Raw genomic sequence first — 22851 nt, 5'->3', positions numbered from 1 at the left:
GTATGTGTGTACCTGCCGCTTCCTCTTCTATATCCCTATCAGATATACTCCGTGACATACTGCCGCAAAAATAATGAATTTTAAAAAAAGACACAATTAAAATGATCATTCTGTCGAATCCAAACACTTCTCCTAGATGCCTAAATCATCGCATGTAGCATATTATTAATTCAGTAAGTATTTCCATAAATTTTCAGACTATTCTTACAGCAAAAATGAGAGTTTCTTGACTAATTTCAAAACCGCCACCAATGATTCCAAAACATACGTCACATACTAATTCCTTTCACTCTACTTCAAACAATCTTTCTTCATGAACCGTATCTACTTTTTCCTTCAAACACATGATCTCTTTACTACTTGCAAATCTGCATGCTCCATCTCTTGTTGTGACTTCACTGTTCCGATATTCATCAATCTGATCCTCATACTCATTCAGCAACTTTTTCCAATAAGCAGACTGGGCCTCGTAAAACGTCTCGCGTTGTGAAATCTTATGTTTCAACTCATCTATCTGTTCAAGCAACGCTTTTCTCTCTAAGTGCCAAGAATAATTCTCCTCTCGAAGCTGTGAAAGCTGAAAAAAACAGTTAAATTCTGTACGTTTTTGTCCTTTTTATAATTCTAAGTTTCACACCTCTTCTTGAATATCTACCATATGCTGAGATGTAATGACGTAGTCTCGAATGAACTGCTGCATCTCTACTTGCTTATGCAACTGCTCCAATTCCAGTGTTTTTCTTTCATTAAGAGCTTTCAAACATGCGTTCTCTCGCTTAATTCTTTTTTTCTCTTCTTCAACTAATCTAATTCCCTGCTGAATAAACTCAAAATTTTTTTCCAGCCTTTGATATGAATCATCAATACCGCTTAGACCACTCAAATTTTTGTGCATGCTCGCTGAACAAAGTGGCACGATAAATCGTTTGACAAAAAATAATTTTTTTTTTGGTACAAAGATCTGTAAAAACAAGGTTTCAACACAAGAAAATTCGCCCCTTTGGCAGATATTCAACTCTGAAATATTGCTATAAACATAAAAGTTGCATGCTGAAAAAAACAGTTACCCTATTTTGATTCAAAAGAATGCTGACGAGTAAATCATTATAGATCATCCATCTACCATGCGTCTAAAAAACACATTAGGGGCTGGATGTATCAGAAGACAGGTCGTAGCCTTCTAATAGCCTTCATAGCTCTGATGTTACCCAACAAACACAGTATATATACGCCGTCTAAATTTTCTGATAAGTAGAGACAAGTACACGTACAAACCAAGGTGTCCAAAATTTAGCGTACAGCTCTCGTAATATCAAAACAATCTAAACCAATAAACATCAATCTCAATAGAGACATACAGATACATCTGTACTTAAGCCAATAATGACAGGCAGTTTACATTCGAAATAAGCTGGTCTTTTTCAAATCAGCAGAACCCAAGCTATAAAATGGCTCTTGGGCCAAAAAGCCCCTCTCTAACCGCCTAATACAATAAAAACCAAACTCAAAAAATAGTGCAGCTAACTGGCAGTCATAGTTTCCAAATGCGTCTCAGCCTAAATATTGTAAGTCAAGCCACAGTCAGGGGTACTATGCCAAGCGGATACAGGCTCACGCTTCTTGATCGTCTGTACATTTATACCACTGATTATTTAGACACAAAAAAAATTTTCTGATATGCGATTCGAGATAAAACATCTAAAAGTGCAACATGTTAAATTTTGAGTCAGTGAATGCCAAGTTATGCCAAGTTGTTATAAATTGAGTGCACATACATGAATGGTGGTATATAGGCATATTTTAATCAGGATGGTATAAAGAATGACTTTAGTACAGACATGCTGCAAGCAAATTGGTGAGTTAACTAAGAAGAGATGACAGATGCATGAGAACAACAATTGTATTTTTTTGACTAAATTGCGTACAAATTTTTTTTGTAACGACAATGAATATCCTGATGTCGTCTGGATTCAAGCTGAAAATGCCTATAAAAATAGAAGGGCAACGTTTTATCAACTCTTTCACAGGCGATATATCCTCTCATTTTTTTAGACATTCTTCTTTCTCGATCTCAGCGAGTAGAATTGGATCTGGTTCTTGGTAGCCACACATCTTCGCTACAAATATTAAGATGTTTTTTTTTGGGATTTCTGCATAACTTCTCGGCCCTATGAAATACACATACATTATCTCCCCTCCATTCTTAGACTGAACTCGCTTTAGAGTAAGATAATCTTGCTCGACGAACGTGTTTACAATGGACTGACAGTCATCAAACAGCTCGTGCTTTTTGTGCTCATCAATATTTAGACGTTTTAAATCTTTCCAAAACGTCTCTTTGTCTGTACCACCGTTGATAAAAAGATACCCTAAGATGACCATCAAGAGGCCGAAACGTTCGATATCGGGATAATACATTTGGTCACTCACAGGAGACAAGAATTTTTTGACGTCTGGACTCATTCTTAGCAAATATGCCCCTTGTTCTGTGCCGGGAATAGCATTCCCCTTCGAGTCGTATTTCGAAAGCGATACCAGCTCAAATCCAAACAAGTCAAATAACTTGATCTTGGCAAGCTCAATCAGCTCTTTGACAATTTTCGGAGATTTGTAATAAGTAAGGATTTTTTTGATGTCTTCTCTCTTGACAAGTTGTTTTCTTATGTCAGCAAGCAAAAATAACCGGGTGACATCGGACACCAGTTTTTCCCGCTCTTCTGATGTGAGATCGCTTAGATTTTGAATAGACTTTTCGATGCCAAAATCAGATGGTTGGCTGATGTCTTAAAAGAAGTCATCTTTTAGAAAACAAGAGATTCAATAATCGCATACACGAAAAACGTGTACCTACCTTGATGTTGCGATTGTGAGGCTGTCCTCGAGCTGGAGCCTTTGAACGTACATGTAGAAAAAACGCCAAAGATGTTAATAAAACGCTGTTCATAGAAAGAGATTTTGATCAAATTAGCACATCGCACCTCTCTTAGACATGACAATCTTTGAATAAGTGTACACGAGAAAACTAAAAAGTACAAACTTTGCGAAACTTTGTGAAACAGTCATTTACTAGAAAAAATTCAGAAATGAGGCTTTAGATCACATCCTGATAGTTAGACATAAAACGGCACTTAAGATTGAGTGTATCTCTTTTTAATCTGTAAAGCTCGTATGGAGTTTTCAATACAGTGGGAGTCCATTGTAAAATGAGAAGGTGAGACAATCTTTGATCTTGGAAAAATCTTTCCACATATAAAATACATTAAAGGAACTGTGCTGAACGGCAGTAGAGAGAAACTAACACGAGATGCATAGACTTTGAAAAAGTTAGAGAATTAGATGACGTAAAAATTATAACGCGAAATTTTGCTTTAAAATTTTTTTTAATTCTGTGTCACTACTCCTGCTAATGGGACTATAAGTACAGACTGTAAATACAACGCAGGTATACTTCCACCTAATAAAAGAACTTTTTTTGAGGGTGTAAGCATTTGAATATATTATGATGACCTTCGCAGCAAGATGTTATTTGGGCAGGAAAATGTTTACAGGGAACCAGAAAATAAGCTTGTCAACGTATAAAAATGTACTAAAAAAATGAAGCCGTACCATGAATACAATTGGTGTTTTTACATCTCTGCCATAAATTAACATAAACAAAACGCTCGATCGGCTTTAATTTAGTTAATAGGTGTAAGAAAGCCAAGACAAACTGGCCTGACGAAAGGCTATCTGCTAAATTGTGCCCAATGCATAAACGCCTTGGGATTGTACCAACAAAAGTTGTACGCAGCCTTCATCATACGACCAATGGTCTCTTCAAGTCGCGCATATTCGACAATTTCAGAAATACAAGTCGAGTTCGACTCAGAACACTATAAATTTACCATTACACTCCACGAAGAGATACAAACAATATGCCTGAAAGAAGGTCAAAAAGTCAAGCACTTAATCGATGCCATATGCAAAGCATATCCATCTACTAAAAATTTGATGGTGCTTTCAGCTTCAAAAGAACGGCTGGCTCTATCTTCACCTATTACAGTCATGGTCGATGGCAACGACGCCTACACATTAGAAATAGATAATATCTCATATCCAGTAAAACCAGTGTGCGCTATCAAACAATCACATGCGGATTCTCTGACGGCACTAAAAAAAAACCAAACTCTGCAAAATTGCTATGATTATGTCGAAAAACTAAAAAGCCAAAATGTTAAAAAAGTGGCACTGGAAGATTACTTAATATTTACCAAAAACGAGGGATTAGACACCAATGACTCCCTCGAATGCCTTCATACATTGCACAGTCACGGTGTCGTGTTGCTTTTTCAAAATCACCCAGAACTCGGCAACACTATTATTCTAAATCTTGAGGAGATCTCAACGACCTTGCTGCACTCTCTAGAATCACTAAGGCAGCATCACTCAACTCCAGAAGAGACAGAAAAATACATGTTGGAATCAGAGCAACTAGGTAAGCAATATCGCATCAATGCGGAAATAAAGGCAAAAAAATACACTACATTCTTCATGTACGTCATCCTATGCGGTCTGATTTTCCAATCTCTACTATTCGCACGCCTCACATGGTGGGACTACTCGTGGAATGAAATAGAGCCCATAACCTACTTCGTGTCTGTCATGGAAATGATCATGCTTAGGTACCTGTACTACCTTATCAGAAGAAAAGACTATTCCAACAGAGACTTGAATACCTGGATTTATGATATTTGCATTAAGCGACAATTGAAGAAATAAGAACAGCTACTAGATGAATGCCATTAGAGAAAAATGAGCGCTGGAAAAATCCAGATCTGTACTGAAAGGTTCAAGAAAAACAAAATTGACAGACAAATACTCCTATGTAGTCTCAACAACGCATATCTATAGAAAAACTCTGAACTGCGCCAAAAACACTTGACCAGATGCATTTGTCATTCATCCGCTTGTAAAAAACTGACGTTATTAAAACAAGCAACAATTTCTTGAATATTCAAACGAATGGCAAAAAAAAGCCCTCATTCCAAAAATAAAGCCATCTCTTACAAATTATCTCAATCATACGCAAAAGGACGTTGAAAAGACGACCGAAACGCATTTCCATCAAAATTTCGCTAAGTCCGGTCGAATAGTCCCCAGCCTGCGAAACGCTTCTAAATACAACCATAAACAAGGCGATATGCTGGAAACTGCGCAAGAATATCTGTTCAATAACGAGAAAACTTTCCCAATGACCAATGACAGTCCGCTAGTAGTATCTCTTGATCAATGGCCTCCCCTTTCTGATTTAGAAATGGCCTCAACCAATCAATGGAGATTACCAGAAGTACCGGAAAATGATGTATTTCACTCCAAGCAAGCAAACTGTTTCAAGCCAACCCAGAAATCCGAAGAACAAAAAAGTGACTACAACAATGTGAGCTCAGGTACGTGTCTACGGGGAATCAGGCATATCCAATACATGTCCTTCGTAATCACTCCTGATGTCCGCGTAGTGTGTCTCTATTCCAATCCAGTCATTTTAGTTAAATGCATTGTGGCAAAGGTGTTTTAGTTCCACTTTCTTAATCACGATCCGACCATATACTCGAAACGAATCCCTCACATTCCCCAAACAGCATTCATCAACAGGAGCGAAGAGCAAGATAAACCGATTCCAAAAATAGCTGAGCTAGCATATTTCTGTACCTGCTTCTTCTTTCTATTTGCAGGATTCCTTCCCTGTCAAACTTTGCTCACAACAGTCTTCGGAAATCTTGGCTATTGGGCACTCTTCGTCCTGTACATCTTTTTTACCATCTCAATTTTCTATAGTCCCTTGATCGTCCAAATATTCAGCCTGCGAGTTGTCCTGTTCTCGTGCTCGTGCTTGGTCGTCACATTCGTCATCTCTATTCTGGTCACACTCACAAATCCCGAACAGCTCAGATTCGTGATACTTGTGTCTTGCGCATTGCTAGGATCAGCACTCGGACCTATGTGGCTATCACAAGGTGCCTATATAGGTCGTATCATTCAAAACGCGCCTCAAATTGTTGGAAAATTCAACGGAACATTTCTCAGTACTTACTTCCTCGCAGGGATCATTGGTAATCTCCTCATTGCCTTCGCCATCTATCTATCACAGACACCATCATACAGACTGCTATTCTGTATACTGCTGACTCTATGTGCCTCTGGGTCTGCCTTATTCGTATTCTTGAAAGAACCACAGTCGAAAACACTCGATTTCGATACTAAAAGCATTCTGTCTCGCACATTTACCATAATCAAAGAACGGACTATCCTGCTCACAACGCCGTACTCCATCAGCCTGGGGCTCACCTCTACCTTTGCATGGGGCACGCTCCCACTCCTTCTGCCAGATCCAAAACTAGTGCCCGTCTTGGGCTGTCTCTACGGTGTCAGTAACCTTATATGCTGCGCACTCGCTGGGCATGGGTTCGATCGATTTGGATGGATCCCATTGGGTGTCTATAATCTGTCTGCGCTCTTGCTATCTATGCTCTCTATTATGATTGCTCATTCATACCAAATAATATGGCTTTTCTTTCTAGGTGCACTACTTCTCGGAAGTCTGGAAGGCGTTGAAAACACTATCATTCAAAGCACTTACATGAAACAATTTCCTGATAATGTAAGCTACTGCATGGCCGCATTCAGAATTACATCAGGAATTGGTATATCAATAGGCTTTCTATTAGGCTTAGTTTTACCATATCAATTGTTCATTGCTCTTGTCACCTTCACCACAATCTTAGGATTGGCTCTCAACACCCGTGTCACAGAAAGGGTCAAGTCACAAGAACTAGAATCAAAATTAGCTCTGTTTCTAAGCGACTCATCCTAAAAAAAGCGCGTTCCATCTTTTCACGCCAACTCCTGTATTACGGTATATACATTCCTCCTCGACGCATTAAACGTGAATGCACCAGTCAGAACCCTACAAAAAACATGTCAATGACCTGTCAATATTTGACACACTCATGTACAAGCGTACAAGCGAATATGAATCATGCACATACCTCATAGCATGCATCTGACCACGTCAACTTTAATCAGACATAAAAAACATCATTCATTTGTTTACCTTCCAGTTATGTAAAAAGCAGGCTTTTGCGCTTGAATAAAAACATCATTTTTACGTATAGTGAGACAAATCTACCAGTGCTTGTTCTAACATTTTTGTGATTGTAAAATTACATTTTGTGAGTTTCAAATTTCTAATTCGAGCTCAATGGTGTCTTCATCCGGTGATGTCCTTTGACCTTCGTTCGCTTCGATCCAAGCCTTCAGCTTCTTGTCTTGCTCTGTTTTTTCCACTTCATATTCCCGAATTCGAACATTTTCCTCCAGATCTTCAATGGTGCTGATTGCGCACTGGTAGAGCAAATTTTGACAGGTGAGGTCCGACTCTAGCTTTCGAAGCCTCTCTGTCAATTTCAACTCTGCGGCTTGATACTGGCTTATCCTATAAAGAAGCTTCTCCTTCTGAAACGCTGATTGATTTTTCAGTTCTTCAAGCTCGGTGCTCAGTCTGGAAACCTGCACCCTCAGGCTTTGATTTTCAGCCCAAAGATCAGGTGCATTCCAAGTTTTTGCAGGACTTGCGCCTCTGTTGACAGAGAGAACGCGAGGTTCTGCATTGGATTTGGGCTGTAGAACATCTCGAAACTTGAAAATAAACACAAAAGTAAGAAAAAATTTAATTTTAGCCAAATATGAATGTGCCAACGTACTGCTTCCCCGGATTTGTGCTCATCGAAGTTCTTGAACGTTGTAGTTTTTTGACTGGGGGCATTTTCCTCGGAAGCAGGCGGATTGGTCGTCGCTGCAGATTTATCAGTTTTCGCAGCAAACTTTGACGCCTGAGACTTCAGACACTTGCCGAAGATTGGAGACAAAGCAGGTGCTGGCCGCGCGCGGGCCGTGATTGATGTGGGCGTTTTTTTGGAGGCCAAGGATCCTGGGTCGCGGTGCTGAGGGGAGAGACAGAATTTTTGGAAGGTGTCAAAAGGGGACAGACGCGCGCATTTGTCGACATAGGGTATAAAATTTTCTACACGTACGACAGATGGTATTGGTTGATTGAGTCGATCTGGTACGACGAGAGGGGAAAGCGGCTTTCTGTGAGAATTATCCATAAGATTAGGTAGCCTCTCTTTTTGACATAAGTGCTGGAGCGTTACACGCAAATTAGTCTCACGCTTGCGGTGTGTTGCAGTTTCCGCAAGGACATCGATGAAACTGCTGCTCTTTTACAACGGGTTTAAGCAGCAGACAAAATGTACCTATAACGGATCAATAAATTTTGTGCAAAAAAAAATAGGCCTTAGTCGTTGTGACGAGGATCACATTTTTTGAGCCAAGCGTGCCTGGCACGCCAGAAAATTTAGTCATGTCATCATTGAAAAGATGGGCATCCGCCGTGAGAGCGGTGCCATTGGATCGTTTTTTGACGAGGAATAGGGACCGTTCCTCGCGGTGGCATTGCGTGCAGCGGTGCCATCATAGAGTGAGTCCTTTGCTGCCTGTTGTTCAAGTTCGGGTTTCCCTTTTTCATGAAAGGGGCAAATGGACGCGCGAGTTTTTTCAGAGTGACAGCAGAGTGAAGGTTCTGGCCGTGAATCAGAAGGTATGGCTCTTAGTTCTGTCGTGTGCGTGGTTCAGTACGGCTTTTTTTGGGATATGTTCTAACCGAAGAGCGCTTTGTTTGGCGACTTAGTTTATGGAATGTTTGAGTAGCATTTTTCGCGTAGGACAAGGTAAGAGGGCACGAAATCGGGCGCCGGGCTTTTTTGTCTTGAATTAGGAGTCCACCTGTGAATTGTTGTGTTGCGGCGGGGGCGAGAGAGATCCGGGTGAGTGGTTTTAGGGGTGACAGGTTTTCGAAGGTTCGCGCTTTTTTTGGAGTCGTCGAATTGGTAACCTTTTTTTTTTTTGTCGGCAGAGGTCAAAAATGCGCCGGGTCCGGACGAGAGAACGAAGGAGGAGGGGGTCGAGAATAAGATAGCGGCGTTCAAAGAAAGGTATGGAAAAGGCGGAGGAGGTGACCCAGATGATGAGGAGCCAAAAGAAGAAGACTCGCCTTCTCCAGAGCGTACCAAGTCGCCTTTTAGGCCCACATTAGTTCTGTTGACGATTGGATTATTATTGATATATATTTACGTATCCTCGATTGAAAAGGGTGTTGAGATTTACTACCATCAGTTCGTCAAAGACCTTGCGTCATTGAACCTGGTTCAGAGGTTGGACGTGGTGAATGATTCTATGGTGAGGGTGTTTCTTCGAGAGGGGACGGGCGACCAGGCGTGGACTGCGAGCAGGCCGAAGTATTATTTCCACATTCCGTCGTTGGATTATTTTGAAAGAAATTTTGAAGAGCTGATGAGCGAAAACCCGAACTTGGACCCCATATTGGTCAAGTACGTGCATGAGACGAATTGCTTCAACCTCTTGCTGAACAATTTGTCGCTCATCATATGGGTCAGTTTCTTCGGCTGGGTAGTTGTCTCGCTTGCGAAGCACGCACAGAAAATGTCGAAGCGCGGAGGAGGGAACTACGGTATTTTCTCGATAGGCAAGAGCCGAGCCAAGAGGTTTAAGAAGAGCAAAGCCGACATTTCGTTCAAGAACGTGGCGGGGTGCGAAGAGGCCAAATTAGAAGTGATGGAATTCGTAAGCTTTTTAAAGCACCCGAAGAGATATCAGGGACTTGGGGCCAAAATTCCAAAGGGCGCCCTATTGGTAGGTCCCCCTGGAACGGGCAAGACCATGTTAGCCAAGGCGGTTGCTGGAGAAGCAAACGTTCCGTTTTACAGCGTCTCCGGATCTGATTTCTTGGAGATGTTCGTCGGCGTTGGTCCGTCTAGAATGAGAGACCTGTTCCAACAGGCCAGAGATCACTCTCCCTGCATCGTCTTCATTGACGAAATCGACGCGATTGGACGCCAGCGGGGCGGGCGAGCTGGATTTCATAACGACGAGCGAGAAAACACATTGAACCAGCTGTTGGTCGAAATGGACGGATTCACCGTTTCCAAGCATCCCGTCGTGATTATTGCGGGAACCAATCGGTCCGAAGTGCTTGACAAGGCCCTGTTGCGTCCAGGAAGGTTCGATCGCATCATTGCCCTCGAGCTGCCAGACATCAAGGCGAGGAAGGACATTTTGATGGTCCACTTGCCCAAACTGAAACTACGAGGCAGTCCCGAAGAATACGTCCAAAGAGTCGCCTCGATGACTCCCGGATTCTCCGGCGCGGACCTCGCTAACGTCTGCAACGAGGCCGCCCTGACCGCCGCTCGCCAGGGCGCAGACTACGTAGAAATCGAACATTTCGAAATCGCTATCGAGAGAATAATCGCCGGTCTACAGAGACGATCTACGATGATGAGCACTCCGGAGAAGAAAACCGTCTCCTTCCACGAAGCCGGACACACGATCGTCAGCTGGTTCCTAAAACACGGCTCCCCGCTTCTAAAGGTGAGCATCGTCCCTCGCGGACGCGGCCTCGGGTACGCCATGTACATACCCGAAGAACAGAACATCTACACTCGAGAAAAACTGAACGACACGCTCTCCATCGCGCTAGCTGGCCGAGCCGCCGAAGAAATCGTGTTCGGCGTGGTGACCACCGGCGCCCTCGACGATCTGGAAAAAACCACGGAAATAGCGTACGGCCAGGTCCTCCAACTCGGGATGTCCGAAAGATTCGGACCCGCAGCGTTCGGAAGCATCAAAGACAAAGGGTATCTGCAAAAGAATTTTTCCGAAGAAACCGCTAAACTCGTCGACCTCGAAGTCAGAGAACTGGTCGCAAAGGCCTACGAAAGGGCAAAACAAATCATCACGGAAAAAAGGCCCCTGTTCGACCAGCTCGCCGAAACCCTGTTCCAACGAGAGGTGCTGACCTTCGAAGACTGTCGCCAAATTTTGGGCGACAGACCCTTCGAGTCAAACAAATACGAGGAGTACATCCAACCGATCACCAAAGACCAATAAAACCAAAGGAGCAAAACTTTTGCTGCTCGACTCGTCGCCGCTCGCAATTATCCTATAAATAGGTTTTTTTTTTTTGCAAAGGCCTCTAAAGGTTGTTCACCCAAAAATCTCATTTTTTTTGCTTTGCGACTTCATTTTCTATGGCCGACAGAAGCAAATACTTCTTTCTGGCTCCCGTGCGCGGAGCACCCGACAAGGGCACGCTTTGGACACCGCTGTTCGACCCCCGCTTTCCCACCACCAACCAAACTAAAAACTGTTGGTACGCGCGTCCTCGAGCGAAAAAAAAAAACTTAACAAAACGTCATCGCTTGACACCTGCAACTTTCTGCGCCCAGGTCAAACTACATCGAGTATCACCACTGCAGGCTTCTTCGAGACGACGAGCAACACCCAGACTGCCTGGCGTACTTGCGCACGTTCACGAGCCTGTGCCCCACGGACTGGGTACGTACCGCGCGCCGCCGAAATCCCCTCGAACTGCGAACGCTGACCTCGTTGTGACAGGTTGAAGCTTGGGACGAACAGCGCGAAAATGGCGTGTTTCCAGGACAATTGGTACGTTTTGCGCACAAACGCTCGCGCACCCGTGTTGTAGCAGAAAAACTGAAAACAAACCTCAGTTCTTCAGCCACCTCGAGAAAAAGGTGCCGTCCACTTAGCACGGAAGCGCGCTCGTGCGACACGGCGGAGCGCGTGTCGTGGTGACTGCTACGGAACAACCCGCCGAGCCAGCGCACTCATCTTAGAGCTGTCCGTTAGCAAAATGCAGAACCATTCTGTGTTATGAGAATAAACAGTACGCATTATGACAATATCTCAGAATCGCGCATGTGTAAAGTTTTCTGCTTTGTAGTTTGTACATAAATGTCACGCATGTTCGCCGTAGGCCATCGTCCGATGGGGATAAGTATCGTCCACTGCGGCCTCCGCGCCGTTCGTTGCAAACGCTTTGTCGGGCTGCTTTGACCCACAGAGAGAAGGTCAAGCGCGGTAAACGCGACCCGGCGTTCACGGATCAAGAGAGGGCGCTGCAAGACCGAGCGCTCGAACGAAGTCCTGGATACAGAAAAGCCGTTGCAGTTTCAGTAACCACTGACTCGAACGCTTTGCTAGTTATCAAAAAATGATGGCCGCTGCCCTTCCTATGTTCTCCTTAGAGCCGTCACGCACGCGATTGGAGACGACGTCGTTCACAAAGTCGCACTCTCCATCGCCTTCCATCTGAATGACGTCCAAACATTCGATCTCTTCGACAAGGTGGTTGATCGATCCAAGAGCTGTTTCCTGACCGCCTTCAAAAGTGTATTCGTTATTGTTGTTGAGACCAGTGATCGACCTGAGCATGAACGCGCTGGCCAGGCTGTGTACTTGCTCGGTAAACTGCGCGTGACGTAGACAGGACGCAAATTGGGTCGAGATGACGCTCACCACCAACGCGCCCAGTATGTCGACGAAGTAGTGATAGCGCAAAACTTGAGTGGAGAGCATAATCAGTAAGGCGAACGTCATTATCAAAATACCCAGAGTACGGTTGAGCCGAGATGTGAATATGCCAACAACCAGCGTCTCTGCGACGTGTCCGGATGGAAAGGAGCCAAAACTCATGTTGTCGGAAGTTATTCGGACCAAAAACCTCGTCACCGCAGTCCCTCCCAGCGGGTACTTGTACTTGTCCTTCAAATAGAGGCGCGGACTGCGCGCGGGGAAAATATAGTTAATCGTGAACGTGAGGTAGTACGCACACAACCAAGCGCACACATACAACCTGATGTATGCCAACGATATAGTTGTGTCAACGCTTCTGCGCGCCCTCCACGAAACAACATAACGTCGAACGAGAATGATAAGTGCAGCGTATCCCCAAAAGTAATAGCTTAAATAACACAACACAAAAATTTCTACGTAGTATTTACCAATGGTTGTCGAAGTGTTAAAATATTTCGAGGAATCCAGCGCCAGAGACAGCTGGCCTTCTGGATAGAGCCTGTCAAAAAAAAGCAAATTCAGCTTCGCCGCAAAAAATACACGACCCCCCCCCCCAAGGAAATGAGGCGTCGCCTTCGCAGTGCATACCGTGCCTCCGCACACATACCATCCCAAAAGAAACCTATCTATGGACAAGAGCTGCGCATCCACCAGCTTCCGATTCGTGTAAGTAACGGCATCCGACACAGCCAAAAAAAAAGGTAAAATCGTCACCGCCAAGCTGAAGACCAGGATCAAATTGTAAACTATGGAAAACTTGGGATTCAACTGATTCAACGGAAGAAACCTTATCGCCAGAAGCAGTACGATGATCAGCGAGTTGACCAACGCCACACTGCTGTTAATCGTAACCCGCGGGATAATACACAATAACCCGGTTCTAAAAAAAAAAAAAAAGTCAGTACACACACGAATTCGGCCGGTTGACGACACCCCGCAAAAATACACATACAAACAGGCAAAGAATAAAATTATATAGAATGTGATATTCTTTTTTTCCAGAAAATATGGATATTGTGTTCTAGAACCACCTTTAATTTCAAGAAAAAGACTTTGGACAAACAAATGGTAGTCACCGGGAGTGCTGTTCATCCTGCATCTATAGCGATTCGTTAGTATAGAACTTATTGATCCCAATTTCCGTCGGATACCCAGGAACTCTACACTCGGTTTATGTGGCGTGTACAGCACTCGGGCACAGAATAGCAAAGCCCAAAGGCTAAAGCAAAGGCTATAAAAAAAAATCACTGCGACCGATCCCCTCTTACGTATCAGAAAAGCGGACTCAAGGGCCACCTGGTCTAACAATGGTAGCCTGCCTCGACAGCGAAAATAGTCCACAATATCGCAAAACAAGAGTAGAAAGACCGAGACTGACAGTTCTACCTCCTTTCTGTCTAGCTGGTTAGCTGTTCGCCTGTGCAGAGTATCGCTCAAGTAATTTGCAGGGCTAGCCTCAAAACCGTACAAGGATTGTTAGACAGACAAAATTATGTACCAAATAATCCAGTCAACCGCATGAATTTTTAGATGAAAAACTTTATTGTTAGAATAATTAGCTGTTGTCTGTTGTCGCGTCGCCCTCTGTGCAATAATATAATGTAGTCCGCCAACAGTTGCGGAACTGGTTCAGATTTTTCGAAGAAGAAATAGCCACAATGAAACTCTCTTTCACAAATATTGTGTTAAGTTGAGACTTTATCATTATTTAGAATTATTCCATAAAATTTTATGCACATTTTAAACTTTGTATCTCAATCTTTGATAGCTGTTCTTCAATTAATCCGTTTGGATCACGAGAATGGCCGGCACTGTCATCTATCAGTATCCACATCTGGTCACTTTCTTTCGGGTCCATTTTCGTGAAACAAAGCGGGCACGCGGTCTTGTTGGTTTTTATCCATTTATCTAAACACTCCATACAGAACGAATGATTGCATTTTGAAAGCACGGCGTTGGAATTCTTGTCCATACAGATCACGCATTCCTCCCTGTACGGCAATTCACTTTCTCGGCCCAGTGTGCTCAGAGTGTCGTGACCAGAATAGTCGTCAAACAAGTCTCTGTAACCATTTTGATAAAAACACAACGTATTATAAACAACGTAAAAGTCTTCAACCCCTATTTCCGACCACAAAGCGAGCTCTGACGACTAAAAGCGGTTAGTCAGGAATCGTCTACAACAATTGCATTCCCTATAAAATAGACAGTTGATTTACCTTGCATCGGCGGTATACGCGTATGCGGTCGTCATCTGTGTTCAAAATGTATTCAAAGAAAAATTCGGAGCCGGGAGCGCACATACTTCTGAAACAAGCTGTTAGAATTATCTACTGGAAGAATCGAGATGTATAAAACGTTCATACAATCTATTAATTTTTTCTATGTCGTCTTTCAACTTGGAGTCTGAGGTAGCAGCACTAAGACATTTGAAAAGGGTAACTCCCATTATAAGCTGCCAAGGAGAACTGAAAAAAACTGACATAAAAATGTACACAATTTGAAAATAAATGGTACCTATATACTTTTGTCGCCATAATAGATAGAAATTAATTATGGGTTTCGATAGGAACGCGACCTTCTGCTATGAAGGAAAGGCCGTAATTGTCATGGATGAGAAGCATGTATGCTGTATGATGTTACGCGCTCTGCGATATACTTTCAATAATCTGAGTCTAAAGGAACGTATAACGGATTGTCATATCGTTTCGTCTCTGAATAAAGGGGATTTTCCTGGAAGGAACTATTTGCAGTTGACATCTCAATGGTGTTCACTTTCTTGGGTCTAAAGCGGATAAAGAGGATGACGCCGAGTGCCGAAGCAGCTAGACAGGACGCAGCTACTGCGGTCCACACGATGTTACTACTACTGGAGGAGGATGATTTGATTGCTTTTTGAGAATTGGTGGTGGTTCCACTGGTGGTGGTTCCACTGGCACTGATGTTGACGTTTGAATCTGGCACACCGGCAACGACAATAGACTCAGGGTCGGTGTAGTCTCCACATACTCCGTCGACATTTGGACATACGCATCCGTTACAAGAACAGTATCTGAATTCGCAGTTGCTTTGTCTGCAAAGACGCGACTCTGCGCTAACCAGCTGTACGCTTTGGGTGAGACCATACATGTTCCAATCTAGTAAATGTGTACTCTTAGGATCGGAGACAAGATCCCACATCGACGACGTATCTTCATACACGCTGACGCCAAAGATTTCCACATTTTGACTCTGAAGTTCGCCGATCAGATTTGTGGGGTTCAGAGGGAACGCTCGATGTTTGGTGTAATTCCCATCTGAAATAAGGACAACTTTGTTGTACAGCAAATAACCGTCAGGAATTTTAGATTTACCCCTGGAGAATAATTTGTGACACATTGCCAATCCATCTCCAATATCTGTGAGACCTCCAGGCCTCTCCAAATGCTCTAAATTGTACACAGTATTGTCAAGAGGCTCGTCGAAATTGTTGATTTCCGTAGCAAAATTACTCGTCTGGACAATATTAAACCTGATTCGAATATTTGAGGAATATACACAATAATTTTGTCCTCTTCCTTTCCACGAATTGCACGACTCTCGTATCCATTTGGCTATGTAGTAGCCCATTTTTTGAAAATCTTCCTCGAGGATGCTACCACTTCCATCTAGCAAAAAGCAAATATCAAACATGTATCGTTGGGCAGGTATCGCACCACACAATGGATAGTTCTCTGGGGTTACTCTGTACCCGATGTCTTTTATATCGTGGAAGGTGATGTTCCTGACCCATACGCCATTCGTGTACACCGATGCCTTCGCGGGTAGATATTTGACCACTTGTACCACGTACACGAAATTAGAGTGGTGAGTGTGCCAAACTGAGCAGTTGTGATTCTTGAATTCTGCATCGCAGGCTCTACTTAACTTTCTCGAGTTCGAAGTTGGAAAAAAGATGTCCATCTGTTGGGCGTCTTGCGTCATAATTTCTACACAACTGTCCGGACAAATTTTGTAACCCACTGGTTGCTGCAAGAACGGTTAGACATATTGTACGAGACAAAAAAGTCAAAATTGGCGGTACATTTTCCTGTCGATAATTGTACATCTCAGTTGTCGTAGTGTCTTCATTCGTATCGATTATGTACTGTAGTATTTGATCTTCATAATTGTAATAGAGTGTAGCATTCAACTCTGCCATGGACACTCTCCGAAGGGTTATGGGTGACGTAAATTTCAGTGCTCCCCATTGAAATGCGAGCTTATCGGAGAGGACTTCTCCGAACAGGAAACAAGCGGAAAACAAGAAAACATAATAGATCAAGTGCTGATATTTATACAGATACATAAGGGTATTGTGTACTCTTAGAGTAGAGAGGGGTTAATAATGGTAAACTGAAAATATTAATCGTTAAATTTGTCTTTGTGTAAGGACAGTTTATGAACAATCCAAGTGGAAAAATGAAACAAATGTCAAAATTTTGTGGCTTACACATACAATTTCCATTAATCTAAAAGGGACTACTAATGAGTTAGATGGGCTAATCTGGATTCAAACTTTTCATCTAGCTGCTCCATTCTACGCATGTTCGTCTCAGTATTGTAGGCATAACGATCGAGTTTGGCTCTGAGTTCTTCCTGGGACAATTCTGCGTTGTCGAATACGAGGACGACACCTTTCGAAGTAGTGGAATTTACAAATTGGGAGGAAAGCAGGGGATTCTGCCCATAGCTCAGCTTATCGGGAGAAGACCAATAATTTTGCGAAGCTAAATTATTTGACGATTGCCAAGAGTTTTGTGGTACTTCCTGAGGATAACTCTGACTACTAGACTTCTGGCTGGAGTTTGCCTTGGTATTTGCATTACCACCAGTAGAAGAGCTGCTGGCGGCATTGATTTGTTTTTTTTTGTTCTGGTTCATGTTTCGGTTACGATATTCCACTAAAAGATATGCAAAAAGGTTTAGAGTATGCTGGTACAAATAATGCCTTGAGAACTTTAAACATACCAATATCTTCGTACGGCACACCGTCCATGCCATATATATCGTAGTGAATTGAATCATGATTTGGCTTAGAATTTGGGACTCTAGAAAGGCAATGGGCGGTTATAGAACGGCAAAAGGAGTACTTTAACGAAAAACACAATTTTTGAAACAGCAAATAAACACATTGATTATGCATACTTTGTTATCTTTTCCTTATGCATTTGGAAGATATGTACTACCAAACCAGAAACACTCCCTAGTTTTTTTAGGCAATGAGGACATTTGAAGTGTCGAGCCTTCTGGTGCATCACTAAAATGCGCTCATCTACGAACTTTCTTTCACAATACCTATTATTTCGACAGAGACAGGGTAAGTAGTGCGAGAAGAGCGATAAAGCAACAGTTTAAATTTTTTTAAAAATCAAACTAACCAGCAGAATGGTCTCTCTATTTTTTTTCTTCTTCTTCTCTTTTTTTTGGCCATGTAGATGAAGTCTGGACAATATGGCTGGGTAGGGGAGGCAAAAATCTGGAACGCGCAGTTACAGGAACGAGATAGACTAAAATATTTACAGCTATTTTACCGGATTTGCAAGCATGTAATAGGTTGAATAAATCCGGTAGAATAAAGCCTGAATTCAGCAGTGAACAAGAAACCTATGGCGATAACTGAAAAATTGATAGGTGAAGCGAAGATGGATTTTTGTAAATAGAAAACCAAATTTTATTGGGTCCGAAAAAAAATAACACAGAGCGAGCAACAAAGATATATTCAAAAACACCAATTGCCAGCACTTTTTTCGAATTCCAACGACAGTCGATTAGGTTTGGCACGCATAAAACTGAGGTGATATAAATTTGCAGATTTATCTAGTGGGGTATGTATACATAAATTGCAATTTTTGAATCCTGATAACACTCAAAGATCCATTAAACACGTTATAGCAAGAACAGATTACTCATAATATTCTTATGTACTATGCTCTTTCATTGCGTTTAGAGTGTGAACTTTATGTGGACATTGATGCATAATGAGGGCAGCTTGTAGTTTAGAAAATATGAAATGTAAGGCAGATATGGATTATGATGTTTTTAAAATAAAATACAACTTTGATTCAGACAATTCAGTTGTTTTGCGTGATGCGCAAAAGGAACAGCTCAGAACATGTGTCTGCAAAAAACATGTCGACTTGGGCCAGAATACAAAAAAAATCATGAACAAACTCGCTCTTGATTGCCAAGATACTAAAAAATGGGGTTTTATAGCACCTCGTCTAGAGACTTCATATCTCCTTGACCGTTCATTTGATTGCAGTTGCGGGCTGTCGATTAGCGTCACAAAGATAAAATCATGCATATCCATCAATGTTTTGCTTTTTGAATCCATTTTCATGTTTCATGCTGCGATGTGTTGGATGTTCCTGCGCAAATCAGATATGCTTGAATACGATCAGCTGATTCAAGACACAGAGTGGAAAGATTTCGTAAAGGAACGAGCCGAGGATTTGTACCTGCTTGTCATTCTCGGACCAGCACCCAACCTCGATGTCGACAGAGAGTCACTGAACATTCCTTTTTTGAAAACCTCAGAATATTCTCGGTTTTCTCCTCTCACGCAGCCTGGGTCAATCGTCCGCACAACATACAGCAAGAAGGGCTATATTTTCGAAGGTATGAGCGAGGTCACGGCGGATAAACATTCGTTCAACAATGAGTCGTATTTAGATTACATGAACAAAACCTACATGATCAAGGTAGAGGACCAGCTAGGGCGGATGGCAAGTGTTCGAGAATTCACTCTCAACCACAAAAAACTGTGCCTTTTTGAAGAAGAAGGCATCTCAGTGCGCAACAAGACGCTGCTGTCTCCAGAATTCATGATCGTTTATCCCCTGGATTTGGACTTCCTTTTCCGAGGGTCCACCCTAATCCCCATTTTCGAGCAGTACAAAAGACTCGTCTACGTATTCCACTTTATAAGATTGGAAATTGGAGTGCAAATTTCAGTGGATTTAGCGAACGAAGCACTAACGGATGTATCCTTGTCCGAAAAATCGAATTACAAGCACCTCTCATCGCTAGGCGATAGCGTTTTGAATTATATCACAACCTTGTCATTGTTCGGCGTTTGCTCTTCTGTAGGTGAAATCGATCACAGATGCGTCTCTCTGGTAAAAAACCAATTCCTGGCTGGCATTTTCGAAGATATGAAGTTGGATGTGGCAGTCGACTTTCAGCATCGAGGCAAGAAATTGCCAAATTATTCCCAGCTCTCAATGCATGAAAAGGCCGGGCTAATCGAAGCCCTGTTATGTGCCTCTTTCATATCTGGTGGAATTGAGAAGGCAAGAGAACTTCTGTCTAAAATTTCACCTAAACACAAGCAATTATTCAACGCTGCTGTCACCAACGAAATGGCCTGCACTTTTTCAACCGAACACTTGACAGACAGTCTGAAATTATGCACAAACAGACAGGACTTCCGACTCCATAAAAACTCGCGTATGCGCATATTACGCTCCTATTTGCGAATCATCTACGCAAAGTCCAAAGCAGCAAATCGCAAACTCGCATTACTAGGCGATAGTTGCTTAGATTTGCTTGTCATGTGGTGCATTTTCAAAAATTGCCCCTTTGTCAAACCAAGTCAGGCATCTGCCATCTGCAGCAAACTAGTCTCTAATTCTCATTTTACCAAATTAGTTACCGAATATGGATTGGTCGATGAGTTGTCTAACATCTCATCCCCAACACAACCTGAAGCCATAAAAAATCTGTCAAACAGGTATTTTGGCACCTTATTTGAATCCATTGTGGGTGCCATCTTTTTAGATTTAGACAATTCAACAACATTATTTATCCAACTCTTTGAGCCTCTATTTGAACAAGACGTTATCAGTTTATCAGCATGTTCATAACAGCACCAGCTGAGCTTAACTCGTCCTACTGAAAAACACCTTCTCTCTCGCTACACACGGTCGGTACAATTAAAAACAGATAAGGCCCAAAAACTTCTCGCAGCCTCGCAAGTCTGTCAAGCAGCTTACTTCAATCCACTAGCATAACATATCTTTTCAAAAGCCCAACACACTTCTAATACACTCACCTGTCCTATAGATGCCGTTTTTAAAGCGCACTTTTGTCCTTTCTTTACGCAAAGCTATCAATCTACTGTCCCTTTGCGCACAAAATCAACCAAACGTTCCAATTCACCTCATATCCAACCCGTTCATGAAAACACCTCGGTTTTCAAAACACACAACACTCTTCTAGTCTGAAAAGACCATCGAAAATCGGCTATTCAAAATCCCTTTGTACCAAACTTTTCTGCAAATTCTTCGTACAATTTGCATTCTTCCAATGCAACGCTTGGTCTGTTCATGCTAATTGCTTTAAGGAAGTCTTCGTAGCAGATTGGCCGAAGTTCACCCAAGATTTTCCCTGTACCAGCCTTCATAATGTCGCGGACCGGACCCATAGCTGCATGCTGAGAAATCTGGTGAATGTCGCTGCACGAATATCCTTCTAAATGTTGCGCTATTTTCTCTATTTGTTCTTCTGTGAGACAATGCTTCTCGTTGTGCAATAAGTTTCTTAGTAGTTTACTCCTGGTTTTTTCTTCTGGCAGAGGCACATAGATCCGTTTAGGCAATCGTCTTCTAGCTGCATCGTCCAAATCGAACGGACGATTAGTAGCACCCATCACAATTACCGCATCCTCTGAAGATGTGGTTGCTCCATCAAACTGAAGCAAAAATTCGTTTTTAAGTCTTCGACTGCTTTCATTTTCTTCACTACTTCTAGCACACAATATCGAGTCAATCTCATCGATGAATACAAATGCCGGTGCCTTAGCTCTTGCAATCGTAAACAATGCTCGCATCGTTTTCTCACCTTCCCCTATCCACTTGCTACAAAGAACGGAAGCAGAAATTGAAAAGAAAGTCATTTTAGCCTCCGTCGCGATTGCCTTTGCAATCATCGTCTTGCCATTTCCCGGTGGACCAAATAACAAGAGGCCGCGTGGTGGTGTTCTCAACCCCCGGAACATTTCCGGATGCATGCTGGGTAAAATAATCATCTCATGCAAAACTTGTTTCACATCATCCAAACCAGAAATATCATTCCAGTGCACATTAAGTTTCATGTCAAGGATCTCGTTCAGAACTCGCTCAGCAATTTCAGGATCAATCCCCTTAAATTCCTCAATCGCTGAATTATTCTTTTTTAATGATGTGCTTGTATCAATTCTAGACCGATCTTTCTTTCTCTCTTCATCCCCTTGATCATCTTCTTCCTCGCTCGAAATGAGCGGTGAACGAAATTGACGTTTCTTCTTCTTCTGTTGCTGCCATGTAGCTGGAAGGGACTTTCCATGCTTGAGCTCCTGATCTCGCTCATATTTGCTCAGCGCAGTGTGGAACTCATTGGATCTTTCATGACTTTCTGTGGTGGTCACCGTTGCATAATCTTCGCGGCCATAAATATAATTCCGCTGTTTTTTTTTTGAAAAATTCGGCCAAGAACCACTTGTCATATTTTGACTCTCTAGTACCGAAGGAGATTGATTCTTGTCCATGCCGACTGTTATCCCCTCATATGCGCGTTTATTACTATTTGGGGTGATCAAGTCCGTAGCCGCATCCGGTCCACTGCCGAAGCTACTGCTCGGCAACAAGCCATCTTGCGCCAGACTCGGAGCATCTTCAAAAGAATAAGCATCTACTCCATCAATGTTTTCAGGTATCCACTTCAAAAAATGCTCCTTTCGTACCGAATCTGGAGGTGCCTTCAATTGTTTCGACAAAAAGTCCGAGTCTGATTTTACACAAAGAGAGAAAATATCGTCCACAAAATTTGAAGAATGTGTGCACAAATTATTCATGCAGAATTCACTAAGATACGCCAACGACTCCAAGACAGCAGGCTCCGGTTGAAAAACACTAGAACTCAACATCTGTTCCTCGCACATGCACATGTAAAGCATATACCGAAGTAACACAAGTAACGAGCTATCTTGTTTGGCATCTCGTCTATTATAATACAAACTATACAAGTCTAGATATCTGTACAAAAAAAATCAGCGACGAAGGTAACACAAATGTGTACTTCAATCTGTCATTTCCGATCTGGCTCGAATGGTGAAGTATATACCTCTTCAATAAATCTGATAAAGCAAGCTTGTCCCAATCTATTTTCATAGTCGGCTCGGAAGTGTTATTTTTCATGCCGATCTCTTAAACAGACGGGACGATATTATTTTTTCCTCAGCACCTTTTTCGGGGAACAAAAAAAATGGAAACAGAAAAACCATCAATGGAAAATAAATTTTACACTTTGGGCATTTTAGTAAATATCCTCTCCTCATGTCGGCGGGTATGCGGGGTTCTT

At 42.5% G+C, this 22851-nt stretch overlaps 10 protein-coding genes across 21 annotated transcripts; 5 read left to right on the top strand and 5 right to left on the bottom strand.

Moving 5' to 3' along the window:
• Positions 1–46: 46 nt before the first annotated feature.
• Positions 47–3338, bottom strand: LOC126315442 (uncharacterized). 3 transcript variants are annotated; one of them, XR_007555953.1, is made up of 7 exons: positions 2979–3290; positions 2852–2890; positions 1926–2783; positions 1776–1841; positions 1635–1698; positions 638–1556; positions 47–577 (listed from the first exon to the last, which is right to left on the bottom strand). XR_007555953.1 is itself a non-coding variant. In XM_049992692.1 (2 exons), exons 1-2 carry the CDS (start codon positions 893–895, stop codon positions 287–289), a joined length of 549 nt encoding a protein of 182 aa, XP_049848649.1. In that variant the 5' UTR covers positions 896–1005; the 3' UTR covers positions 47–286. The 3 variants fall into 3 exon arrangements, 1 of the variants encoding a protein (XP_049848649.1); XR_007555952.1 differs by having other exon boundaries at positions 638–1698; positions 2979–3338; XM_049992692.1 differs by lacking the exons at positions 1635–1698; positions 1776–1841; positions 1926–2783; positions 2852–2890; positions 2979–3290 and having other exon boundaries at positions 638–1005.
• Positions 3339–3498: 160 nt separating this feature from the next.
• LOC126315450 (uncharacterized) lies at positions 3499–4758 on the top strand. The gene is made up of 2 exons (XM_049992697.1): positions 3499–3583; positions 3682–4758. Exons 1-2 carry the CDS (start codon positions 3500–3502, stop codon positions 4756–4758), a joined length of 1161 nt encoding a protein of 386 aa, XP_049848654.1. The 5' UTR covers position 3499.
• Positions 4759–5021: 263 nt separating this feature from the next.
• On the bottom strand, positions 5022–8315 carry LOC126315451 (uncharacterized). The gene is made up of 4 exons (XM_049992698.1): positions 8070–8315; positions 7740–7979; positions 7026–7674; positions 5022–6943 (listed from the first exon to the last, which is right to left on the bottom strand). The coding sequence occupies exons 1-3, from the start codon at positions 8142–8144 to the stop codon at positions 7216–7218; spliced, it is 774 nt and encodes a 257-aa protein (XP_049848655.1). The 5' UTR covers positions 8145–8315; the 3' UTR covers positions 5022–6943; positions 7026–7215.
• LOC126315448 (uncharacterized) lies at positions 5067–7157 on the top strand. The gene is made up of 2 exons (XM_049992696.1): positions 5067–5426; positions 5619–7157. Exons 1-2 carry the CDS (start codon positions 5180–5182, stop codon positions 6848–6850), a joined length of 1479 nt encoding a protein of 492 aa, XP_049848653.1. The 5' UTR covers positions 5067–5179; the 3' UTR covers positions 6851–7157.
• Positions 8316–8356: 41 nt separating the features above from the next.
• Positions 8357–11040, top strand: LOC126315233 (ATP-dependent zinc metalloprotease FtsH-like). Its single transcript, XM_049992472.1, has 3 exons — positions 8357–8635; positions 8726–8765; positions 8951–11040. Exons 1-3 carry the CDS (start codon positions 8399–8401, stop codon positions 11002–11004), a joined length of 2331 nt encoding a protein of 776 aa, XP_049848429.1. The 5' UTR covers positions 8357–8398; the 3' UTR covers positions 11005–11040.
• Positions 11041–11138: 98 nt separating this feature from the next.
• Positions 11139–11821, top strand: LOC126315373 (uncharacterized). Its single transcript, XM_049992627.1, has 4 exons — positions 11139–11266; positions 11343–11451; positions 11512–11562; positions 11628–11821. Exons 1-4 carry the CDS (start codon positions 11145–11147, stop codon positions 11664–11666), a joined length of 321 nt encoding a protein of 106 aa, XP_049848584.1. The 5' UTR covers positions 11139–11144; the 3' UTR covers positions 11667–11821.
• Positions 11822–11836: 15 nt separating this feature from the next.
• Positions 11837–13971, bottom strand: LOC126315371 (PA-phosphatase related-family protein DDB_G0268928-like). 5 transcript variants are annotated; one of them, XM_049992626.1, is made up of 3 exons: positions 13445–13971; positions 13100–13372; positions 11837–12991 (listed from the first exon to the last, which is right to left on the bottom strand). In XM_049992626.1, exons 1-3 carry the CDS (start codon positions 13582–13584, stop codon positions 12124–12126), a joined length of 1281 nt encoding a protein of 426 aa, XP_049848583.1. In that variant the 5' UTR covers positions 13585–13971; the 3' UTR covers positions 11837–12123. The 5 variants fall into 5 exon arrangements, with proteins under 5 accessions (XP_049848583.1, XP_049848580.1, XP_049848582.1 ...); XM_049992623.1 differs by having other exon boundaries at positions 11888–12700; positions 12770–13971; XM_049992625.1 differs by having other exon boundaries at positions 11888–12991; positions 13100–13971.
• A 40-nt stretch (positions 13972–14011) lies between these two features.
• Positions 14012–18157, bottom strand: LOC126315370 (uncharacterized). Of its 5 annotated transcripts, XR_007555947.1 has the most exons (7): positions 17892–18157; positions 17659–17808; positions 17482–17561; positions 16970–17414; positions 14859–16835; positions 14712–14799; positions 14012–14644 (listed from the first exon to the last, which is right to left on the bottom strand). XR_007555947.1 is itself a non-coding variant. In XM_049992619.1 (6 exons), the coding sequence occupies exons 5-6, from the start codon at positions 16817–16819 to the stop codon at positions 15154–15156; spliced, it is 1611 nt and encodes a 536-aa protein (XP_049848576.1). In that variant the 5' UTR covers positions 16820–16835; positions 16970–17414; positions 17482–17561; positions 17659–17808; positions 17892–18157; the 3' UTR covers positions 14987–15153. The 5 variants fall into 5 exon arrangements, 3 of the variants coding, with proteins under 3 accessions (XP_049848576.1, XP_049848577.1, XP_049848578.1); XR_007555946.1 differs by having other exon boundaries at positions 14798–16835; XM_049992619.1 differs by lacking the exons at positions 14012–14644; positions 14712–14799 and having other exon boundaries at positions 14987–16500; positions 16556–16835.
• LOC126315367 (uncharacterized) lies at positions 17665–20378 on the top strand. Its single transcript, XM_049992616.1, has 3 exons — positions 17665–17830; positions 17949–18338; positions 18461–20378. Exon 3 carries the CDS (start codon positions 18492–18494, stop codon positions 20376–20378), a length of 1887 nt encoding a protein of 628 aa, XP_049848573.1. The 5' UTR covers positions 17665–17830; positions 17949–18338; positions 18461–18491.
• On the bottom strand, positions 18536–22760 carry LOC126315369 (fidgetin-like protein 1). 2 transcript variants are annotated; one of them, XM_049992617.1, is made up of 2 exons: positions 22615–22760; positions 18536–22526 (listed from the first exon to the last, which is right to left on the bottom strand). In XM_049992617.1, the coding sequence occupies exons 1-2, from the start codon at positions 22686–22688 to the stop codon at positions 20762–20764; spliced, it is 1839 nt and encodes a 612-aa protein (XP_049848574.1). In that variant the 5' UTR covers positions 22689–22760; the 3' UTR covers positions 18536–20761. The 2 variants fall into 2 exon arrangements, with proteins under 2 accessions (XP_049848574.1, XP_049848575.1); XM_049992618.1 differs by lacking the exon at positions 22615–22760 and having other exon boundaries at positions 20522–22073; positions 22235–22280.
• Positions 22761–22851: the final 91 nt, after the last annotated feature.

This window comes from Schistocerca gregaria, unplaced genomic scaffold, assembly GCF_023897955.1.
Source record: "Schistocerca gregaria isolate iqSchGreg1 unplaced genomic scaffold, iqSchGreg1.2 ptg000569l, whole genome shotgun sequence".
Classification (NCBI taxonomy): domain Eukaryota; kingdom Metazoa; phylum Arthropoda; class Insecta; order Orthoptera; family Acrididae; genus Schistocerca; species Schistocerca gregaria.
Note: the sequence above shows the minus strand (reverse complement) of the source record. Positions and strands in the feature narration are given on the sequence as shown.

Bases quoted from the DNA above. Each gene is read 5' to 3' on its own strand.
- LOC126315442 (XM_049992692.1), bottom strand. From the start codon at position 895: ATGCACAAAAATTTGAGTGGTCTAAGCGGTATTGATGATTCATATCAA. The intron at 578-637 runs GTGTGAAACTTA...TGTTTTTTTCAG, and splicing joins TGGTAGATATTCAAGAAGAG to CTTTCACAGCTTCGAGAGGA.
- LOC126315450 (XM_049992697.1), top strand. From the start codon at position 3,500: ATGATGACCTTCGCAGCAAGATGTTATTTGGGCAGGAAAATGTTTACA. The intron at 3,584-3,681 runs GTACTAAAAAAA...GCTTTAATTTAG, and splicing joins GCTTGTCAACGTATAAAAAT to TTAATAGGTGTAAGAAAGCC.
- LOC126315448 (XM_049992696.1), top strand. From the start codon at position 5,180: ATGCTGGAAACTGCGCAAGAATATCTGTTCAATAACGAGAAAACTTTC. The intron at 5,427-5,618 runs GTACGTGTCTAC...TTCCCCAAACAG, and splicing joins CTACAACAATGTGAGCTCAG to CATTCATCAACAGGAGCGAA.
- LOC126315451 (XM_049992698.1), bottom strand. From the start codon at position 8,144: ATGGATAATTCTCACAGAAAGCCGCTTTCCCCTCTCGTCGTACCAGAT. The intron at 7,980-8,069 runs GTACGTGTAGAA...CTCTCCCCTCAG, and splicing joins ATCAACCAATACCATCTGTC to CACCGCGACCCAGGATCCTT. The intron at 7,675-7,739 runs GTACGTTGGCAC...TTTATTTTCAAG, and splicing joins AGCACAAATCCGGGGAAGCA to TTTCGAGATGTTCTACAGCC.
- LOC126315233 (XM_049992472.1), top strand. From the start codon at position 8,399: ATGTCATCATTGAAAAGATGGGCATCCGCCGTGAGAGCGGTGCCATTG. The intron at 8,636-8,725 runs GTATGGCTCTTA...TTGGCGACTTAG, and splicing joins TTCTGGCCGTGAATCAGAAG to TTTATGGAATGTTTGAGTAG. The intron at 8,766-8,950 runs GTAAGAGGGCAC...TTTTGTCGGCAG, and splicing joins CATTTTTCGCGTAGGACAAG to AGGTCAAAAATGCGCCGGGT.
- LOC126315373 (XM_049992627.1), top strand. From the start codon at position 11,145: ATGGCCGACAGAAGCAAATACTTCTTTCTGGCTCCCGTGCGCGGAGCA. The intron at 11,452-11,511 runs GTACGTACCGCG...TCGTTGTGACAG, and splicing joins GCCTGTGCCCCACGGACTGG to GTTGAAGCTTGGGACGAACA. The intron at 11,563-11,627 runs GTACGTTTTGCG...AACAAACCTCAG, and splicing joins GCGTGTTTCCAGGACAATTG to TTCTTCAGCCACCTCGAGAA.
- LOC126315371 (XM_049992622.1), bottom strand. From the start codon at position 13,584: ATGAACAGCACTCCCGGTGACTACCATTTGTTTGTCCAAAGTCTTTTT.
- LOC126315370 (XM_049992619.1), bottom strand. From the start codon at position 16,819: ATGTATCTGTATAAATATCAGCACTTGATCTATTATGTTTTCTTGTTT. The intron at 16,501-16,555 runs GTACCGCCAATT...CCGTTCTTGCAG, and splicing joins ACAATTATCGACAGGAAAAT to CAACCAGTGGGTTACAAAAT.
- LOC126315367 (XM_049992616.1), top strand. From the start codon at position 18,492: ATGAGGGCAGCTTGTAGTTTAGAAAATATGAAATGTAAGGCAGATATG.
- LOC126315369 (XM_049992617.1), bottom strand. From the start codon at position 22,688: ATGAAAAATAACACTTCCGAGCCGACTATGAAAATAGATTGGGACAAG. The intron at 22,527-22,614 runs GTATATACTTCA...TTTTTTGTACAG, and splicing joins TTATCAGATTTATTGAAGAG to ATATCTAGACTTGTATAGTT.